General features: G+C 40.0%; 1 protein-coding gene across 1 annotated transcript in view; it reads left to right on the top strand.

The window, feature by feature from the left end:
- slc4a11 (solute carrier family 4 member 11) overlaps window positions 1–8,469 on the top strand; it is a gene marked incomplete in the record, with an annotated part of 74,800 nt that overhangs the window by 40,164 nt on the left and 26,167 nt on the right. The window contains 2 exon segments of the mRNA XM_014011806.1: window positions 261–489; window positions 4,224–4,256. Of these exon segments, the coding sequence (XP_013867260.1) occupies window positions 261–489; window positions 4,224–4,256 (262 nt within the window).

Genomic DNA, 8,469 nt, shown 5'->3' with positions numbered 1-8,469 from the left:
GTGTAAATAAAATGGCTCCGTTGTGTTAAAATATATTTTTAAACATTTACAAAACTAAACATCCTACAGTATTTTTACAGTCTTTATTTTGCAGTTAAAATAAATCAATTAAAGTCTAATGTTACAACTAATCGTCTGTCATCTTTGATTATAACAACATTGTTTAGGTTTTATTTTGCCTAAACAATCATTTTATGGCTCAAAGACACTCTGACGCTCATCACCAGTTCTGTTTATTATGACTGAATCTCGGCCCGCAGTACGTGAAGCTGATGAACTTCGAGGAGGAGGTCCGGGCGCACCGGGACCTGGACGGCTTCCTGGCGAGGGCGAGCATCCTGCTGGATGAGACGGCCGCCTCCCTGGACGATGTCCTGAAGAGGATGCTGCACCACGTGGGTCAGGACAGCCACGTCTGTGAGCCCAGCTGCAACTTTGAGGAGGTGATGAGCATGCTGTTCACAGACGCAGGAGCCCAGGAGGTCAACGGTGAGTCTGGACCCCCGTGAGGGCTTTTATCTTCTTGTGTTTTAATGTTTTATTAAATAAGTGCAGATAAACACATCATTTTAGCTACAATAACGCACCAAATTTCAGCTCAATGTGTAGAAATACCTGAACYGAGCTGAATATTTGAATTTATCTTTGGCAGCCTGCTGAGATTGATTTAAATTCAGAATCTTTTGGGCATCGCCATCTTGAATTTTTGATTGATTGGTTTTGATTTGCATTCAGAATTTGTCAGCTRCTATAATACCATTTTTTAGCTTTTTGTTTGAATTTTTTTCTCAATTCAGCATTAGCCTTTAGCTTAAACCAGATTTCAAATGTCTGGGATTGCTCTTGGTTACCACCAAACCACATTTCACCTCAGTCTTTCTAAAAGCTGGCTGAGTTAGAACAATTCAAAATTCTCTTTGGTGGCCATCTTGGATTTTGTGTTTACATTCAGATTTAGTTAAAGATTATTCTCTGCTACCACTACAGCTGTGTATTTAAAGACATTTTTAACATTAGTGGTTAGCTTAAAATGGGATTAGTAATCTTTCTTTGCTACAACACAAAATGCCTTAAAATGGCTGAAYTCTAGCCATTTAAAGTTAGCTGTGATGGSTAGCTTGAATGTTTGATTAGCATGGTAGAGATTGTTTTTGACCTCTACTACATACATTTTCAGCTGTGTATTTATTGGCTGAATTATAGCATTTTGTAAAATTAGCATTAGCGGTTAGCTTAAAATGGTACGAACAACCATTTTTGACTACAACACAACTAATTTCAGCTCATTGTCTTAAAACGGCTGAATCCTCGCCATTTAAAATTAGCTGCGATGGCTAGCTTGAACGTAAGATTAGTATTCAGAATTTCGTAAATATTGTTTTTGAGTACTTTTACACTAAATTTCAGTTGTTTATCTAAAGGTTGAATTATAGCAATTTATAAAATTAGCATTACCAGCTGGCTTGAACTTATGACTAGCATTTAGTATGTTTTTATTTATCCTGAGCTGCTATCACACAAAGTTTCAGCTCAATTTATCCTAAAACATCTGAATTAGAAACGTAAAATTGGCTGTGGCGGCCATCTTGAATTTTTAAATCGTTATAGTTTTATTTATTTGTATGTGCCCCCCCGAAATAAAACCTTGGCCACTCTTTGCAGAAAAGTTTAGCTCCGCCCCTGCCTGTATTCTGGTCGTTCTGGCGTCTGCACCTGTGTCTGTTGGTTGGACGTAACTTGTGGGCGGAGCTCGCCCTGCTCAGGCCTCCATGACCGGCGTGTCGTTGGTCGCTCTCTTTTCAAACGTCTCTGCCGCCGCTCGTGTTTCGTCTCGATGGATTTCAGTCAGAATCAGAGGCTTCAGTGTGAATTCACAGCGAAGCACTTTAGGCGGAGGAACAAAGACTCCTCTCTTCATATTACACTCAGCGTCAGTATCTACGGGACATATCTGTCGAGGTATTAATTTTTGTCCTATCTGCGCTCGTTCTTCCACAGAGGGATATTACAGCTGGCGAGAGGACCGCTTCATTTCAGGCGTGATATACAGCTGTGAGATAAACGAAGAGGGAGATTAGAGCGGGAAACGGAGAGGAAGAGAGAGTTACATAAAGAAAAAAAAAACCAGYGTGATAATTAGTCCGGCTCCAACTCCTGCAGAATGCTTGGTTTTGGAGGCCAATGAGCAGTTTTATTGTTGCAGAGAAATAATGACCGGAGTGCATGAATAATTAGACTTGTGTTTTTATTTAGAAACAATAAACTGAGTTCTCCAACGTCTAATATTTCAAATTAAATGAGGGCAGCAGTGGGTCTGAAGATGCTTCCAGCARGACATCTTCTGCAGGGGGCGGAGCTATAATAACCTTCCAGTAGCCATGGTACTAAGTAAAGAGGGTTGAAAACTGCATCCAGGTCCTGGATCCAAAAGGCTTGAATGTTTTTTGTTCGTAAGGTGGCACGGCTCAGATTTACAGCCCTTTTCCACTAGAGGCTGTAGAGGCTCTAGTGACTAGAACCTCTACAGCACGGCTCGGCTCGGCTCTGCACATTTCCAAGGTGTTTCCACTAGCAAGGATTCATGGAACYGGACTCCTTTATAGCACCTACTTCATCGTAGTTCCAAGTCTGAAAACATGACGTCAGAAATCTGTCAGTCACTGGTTGGTTACTGATTGGTCAGGGGGTGGAGTCACTGGTTGGTTGGTTACTGATTAGTTAGGGGTGGAGTCTCTGGTTAGTTACTGATTGGTGAGGGGGTGGAGTCACTGATTGGTTACTGATTGTTCAGGGGGTGGAGTCATTGGTTCGTTACTGATTGGTCAGGGGGTGGAGTCACTAGATTGTTACTGATTGGTCAGGGGGTGGAGTCACTAGATGGTTACTGATTGGTCAGGGGGTGGAGTGACTGATTGGTCACTGATTGTTAGAGGGTGGAGTCACTGGTTGGTTACTGATTGGTTAGGGGGTGGAGTCACTGGTTGGTTACTGATTGGTTAAGGGGTGGAGTCACTAGATGGTTACTGATTGATCAGGGGGTGGAGTCACTAGATGGATACTTATTGTTCAGGGGGTGGAGTCACTAGATGGTTACTGATTGGTCAGGGGGTGGAGTCACTGGTTGGTCACTGATTGTTAGAGGGTGGAGTCACTGGTTGGTTACTGATTGGTTGGGGGGTGGAGTCACTGGTTGGTCACTGATTGGTTAGGGGGTGGAGTCACTGATTTGTTATCGATTGTTCAGAGGGTGGAGTCACTAGTTGTTTACTGATTGGTTAGGGGGTGGAGTCACTGATTTGTTATCGATTGTTCAGAGGGTGGAGTCACTAGTTGNGTTCAGAGGGTGGAGTCACTAGTTGTTTACTGATTGGTTAGGGGGTGGAGTCACTGATTTGTTATCGATTGTTCAGAGGGTGGAGTCACTAGTTGGTTACTCATTGGATAGCGGGTGGAGTCACTGGTTGTGTCCGATAAACAGTAGCTTAGCTGAGAAGAGTTGAGACAGGAGTCAGACATTCGATTATGATGCCTCCTGGTCACCTCCTTTTGGAGGTTTTCCCACTAGGAAGAGATCGTGGGCCACCCAGAGTTTTGTGGAGGGATTGTAGACCCTCTCTGGTCCGGGAACACCTTCAGGGTCCGCCAGTAGGAGCTGGAGACAGAGGTCCGGATTTCTGTCCTGGACCTGTTTCCTGTAATTTTGGATGAAACAAGTTGTCACTTTTAGGGACCTAAAAGGAATGTCACATTTAAAAATCTAAAATCTCAGGATAAATTTGGTCTAATTTAAATCCACTTGTGTTCCGGACCACTCTGTTTTCTAATCAGCCATCGATGGGTCTTCATCGGTTCTTAATTAGACAAAAAATAATAATAAAATAGAAAAATGAAGGCTGTACATTTTTTTTCTTTTTTTTTCCCCTTGAGTCTCTTTGGGCCGGCCGAACAAATAAGTGTTATCAAAGATAAAATCTAATTTTGTAATAGGCGGTGGACGGTAATAAAGATAAAACATGTCTGCCCAGCACTGATGTGACATTGAGGGATTTTCTTTGGAAAAGGGTCTTTTAATATGCATGAGGGCAGGAAATGAAGCAGATATTTGTGTCTGTTAACCAGAAAGTGTTTAACATGATTTTTTTTGTGTGCTTGTCTACAAAATCAATGATGGAAAAAAGGTGACTGAACCATCTCTCCTGGTTTTTCTCCCTCTCCTCACGCAGACAAGTCTCAAAGTTTCGTTTTCTTTGATGACGGTAAGCGGTGCTAATTGGAGGGAAATGTCAGCGTCGGGCCTGTGAGGCTGTAATCAGTGCTTCACTTTACCAATCACCATTAGTGTGCCATTTGTGTTCCTGTCGAGGCTCAGGACTGGGTTAATCTACTGACTCATCAGATCGTTACAGAGGAACCGTACCTGCCTCAGGGTGACACGTTTACTCATCAACCAGGACCGGATCAGTTGCTTCTTGAAGGCTGTCAGTTTGAAGTTTAGATTTTTTATTACACTGAAAATACAAGTCCAAATGTTTACAAAACTAAAGTAAACAGTTGGGGAAATAATAGTTATTTAGGAATATACGTATGTTTACTTTATTGCAGCCCAGTGTGTACCAGGTACATATCCTGTATTAACTGTAAGTACAATTCTGTATTTTGTAATACTACCATAAGATATTTAAAATTTCTAATGTAATTAAAAATATATATGTTAACAAAATAGTAGAGAAAAATTATTTTATATTATTGACCATCAAGTACCACAAACAAACCAATACTCTCCCAGTAACATATTTGTACCTGGGATTTGTTCTGTAAGCATCTGGTTTTTACCAGGTACATACCTATGTCTTACCTGGTATGTACCCTGTAACATGCATGGTAGCATACGTGTTAATATACTTAATTACGAGCAACATACCTAGCAACATACCTGGTGCACACCCAAAAACAAACTTAATACATACCTGGCAACACACCAGGTACACACCGATTACCATACCTGGCACATACTCGGTAACATACTTGATATATACTCGGTAACATACTGGGTAGATCTTCAGTTACATACCCAGTACACACCCAATACCATGTTTGGAACATACCCGGCAACACACCAGGTACACACCCGTAAACATACCTGATAAATACCCAAAAACATAACCGATACATACCTAGTAATACACCTGGTAAATACCCAGAAACATACCTGGTAAATACCCAGAAACATACCTGGTAAATACCCAGAAACATACCTGGTTAATACCCAGAAACATAACTGGTAAATACCCAGAAACATAACTGGTAAATACCCAGAAACATAACTGGTAAATACCCAGTAACATACCTGGTAAATACCCAGTAACATACCTGGTAAATACCCAGACACTTACCCGATACATACCCAGTAACATACCTGGGAAATACCCAGTACCATACCTGGTAAATACCCAGACACTTACCCAATACATACCCAGTAACATACCTGGTAAATACCCAGTAACATACCTGGTAAATACCCAGACACTTACCCAATACATACCCAGTAACATACCTGGTAAATACCCAGATACGTACTCGATACATACCCAGTAACATACCTGGTAAATACCCAGATACGTACTCGATACATACCCAGTAACATACCTGGTAAATACCCAGTAAGTGAGTAAGTAAATTTTATTTATATAGCATCTTTTACAAACATCACAAAGTGTTTAACAGAGAGCAAAATAACTAAAATCAATAAAAACAGGTCACAAAAACATACCCAGTAACATACTTAGCACATAGTACAACACACCAAGTACACACCAGGTACACACCTGGTACGTACCCAGTAACATTCTTAGTACATTCCCAGCAACACACCAGGTACACATCTGTTAACATATCTGGTAAATATCCAGTAACATACCTGGTCAATACCCAGAAATGTACCTGGTAAATACTCAGTAATGTACCTAGTATTTACTGTGTTAGTACTGGAAACATGCCAGGCTGTAATAGGTATTGATATTTATTTTATATCTTTTTTATTGAAACTAATTAATGTAAATATTCAGATATACTTGTATCTTTTTTCCTCCACTGTTTTTATAAAATATAAAAACATTATTTCTGTTTGACGTCACAAATTAAAGAATCCATTCAGTAACCTTCAAAAAAAACAAAAACGAGTTTTTACAGCCTGTCTGTCCAAACTAAATAAAACACATAATTCAGACCTCAGCTGCAGATGTTTGGTGCAACATGTGAACAAAGATCTGCATCAGGACCCAGACTCAAGGTGTCCCCGTTGATCTGGTCCTGGTTGTCCCTCATCACATCTGGTCTGTGTGGTCTATGGTGGACTCATGTGGTCTATGGTGGACTCATGTGGTCTATGGTGGACTCATGTGGTCTATGGTGGACTCATGTGCCTCTTCTGTATGGAGCTCCCTGAGTTTTAATCACGTCCTTCACTGTGGCCTCCACGCTCTCAGGAAAACCAATCATGTTCCTTTGTGTGCTGATGAGCGTGTGCGTGCACGTGTTCACCATCAGGCCCAACAAAGGTTCAGACGCCGTCGCTCTTTAAAGATTTGGAGCTTTTATTAAAAATACTTCAGAGGATGATGGAAGGGATCTCGCTGCCTGAAAGGCTGCTCGCTTTTTTTTTTCTCCTTCTGTCTTTGATGTTGAACTGGCAGAAAAAAATTACAACACTGAATTATTGGCATGTTTATTATTTTGTTTCTTATTTATTTGTGTTTCTGTCTCGTGTGATTCACAGAGAACAGAAATGTCCCCCTCCAACCAGGCCACGTGGATAACTCGTTTAAAGAATCCACCAAGAATCCAGAAAGATCAAAGAGGGTCTCTACAGCCTTCCTCCCCTTAATTCATCATTTCCCATTGAAGTTTGTCACATTTGATACGCTGCGTGTCACAGAACGCTTTTTTATCTCATCTGTGTGGAAACGGCTCTGTTTGCAGAGCTGATGAAACCACGTGGAAATCTTTATTTAAGTGTCAAATAATCAAATGAACACATCTAAAATAAGCACACTTGATCACTTTTTTGGGCATCCGAGTCGGTTTTGGACATTTTGCCGTTGATATGAGAGAGCGAGCAGGAAATCGGGTCGGCCTTTACGCCGCTCTCTGTAAATATTGAAGGGTGATCTTTGCACGGGGTTGTGAACAAACTGAAGGTGAGTTTACAGCAGATTCAGGGCGGGGGTGGAGGATAATGTCACTGCACTTTCAGACGCTACCTTAGACGGCTCTGATTTTCCAGTCGGAACATTTTGTGAATCCCACAAGGAAAAGAAAGTCAGTTTTATTTATTCTAGGAGTTTATGGAAAAGGATATGAAACAAACCAGGGAAGCATGAAGTGATAGAAACTTTGCTGTTCACGTGCAGCAGGACGTGAGTTTAGCTCCGTTTTTTGGTGTGAAATAAAATGAGCGTTTAGGGGCCGTCTAATTACTGAAACATTCACCTCTGCTGTACATTAACATATCAGTATCAAAGTCATAAGGGCTTTCTCCTGTGTTTTCTGAAAATTTTCAAGTAGGGGTCTTTGCAGAGGTCTGCAAAGCAAAAGTAAAAATACCTTAACAGAAAATCACTGAAATTTCACTGATGAGAAAAGTACACAAATAAATGCCATGAAACTGTTCACAAAAATCAGGAAAGTAAAAGTACATTTACACACTTTTTAAGAAATAAACTGTTGAATTTACTGAACCCTTTAACAGTCTTTGTTCCACCGGTGGGCACAAGTGGTGCAGTTTCTGTCTTTAAACGTTTCCAGATGATACCGGGGGCTTTTATTTTGAAAACTAGTGTGTCAGACAACTTCCTCCAGTTGACACCCTTGCAAAAAATGAAAAATGTTGAAAGAGCTTTTAAGGAATTTCAGGGTCGATTGTTAATCAAAATGGTTCCACTAAACCAGGACTTCTTAACCTTTTTGACCTCAGGGTCCAATTTGCTGAACATAAAGTTACACGAGGCCCAGTYAGACATTACYAATATATGGATCAAAATGATAATTATTATAAATCTTGGTTTAATTTGTGTTGTATTTGCATTATAACTAAATTAAATACACTTTCAGTTTAAAAGTAAAACTTTTGTCAAATAATCACAAGACGTTATTAAAACACTTTTTTTATATTGTAACCTGCCCTTAACAATTATTTGATACAACAGTCAGTCAACGGAGCACTCAGGCTTAGCAACACAAAAATAACATTTTTTAACATAAACAATAACAAAAATAGACAATTCAATAAATAAAATTGTGGTCACAAAATAAATACATTCAAAATGTTCAATGTAAATGTTCAAAATAAATTTGATAAAATGCAAATGAAAGTATAGCCATTTTAAACCTTTGCATGGGAGAACCAGAAGCTGCTCTTCATATTAGTGACAAACAATAACAGTAACAACAGTTTGTTGACAAGTTTAAAGT

Source organism: Austrofundulus limnaeus, unplaced genomic scaffold, assembly GCF_001266775.1.
Source record: "Austrofundulus limnaeus strain Quisiro unplaced genomic scaffold, Austrofundulus_limnaeus-1.0 Scaffold85, whole genome shotgun sequence".
Classification (NCBI taxonomy): domain Eukaryota; kingdom Metazoa; phylum Chordata; class Actinopteri; order Cyprinodontiformes; family Rivulidae; genus Austrofundulus; species Austrofundulus limnaeus.
Note: the sequence above shows the minus strand (reverse complement) of the source record. Positions and strands in the feature narration are given on the sequence as shown.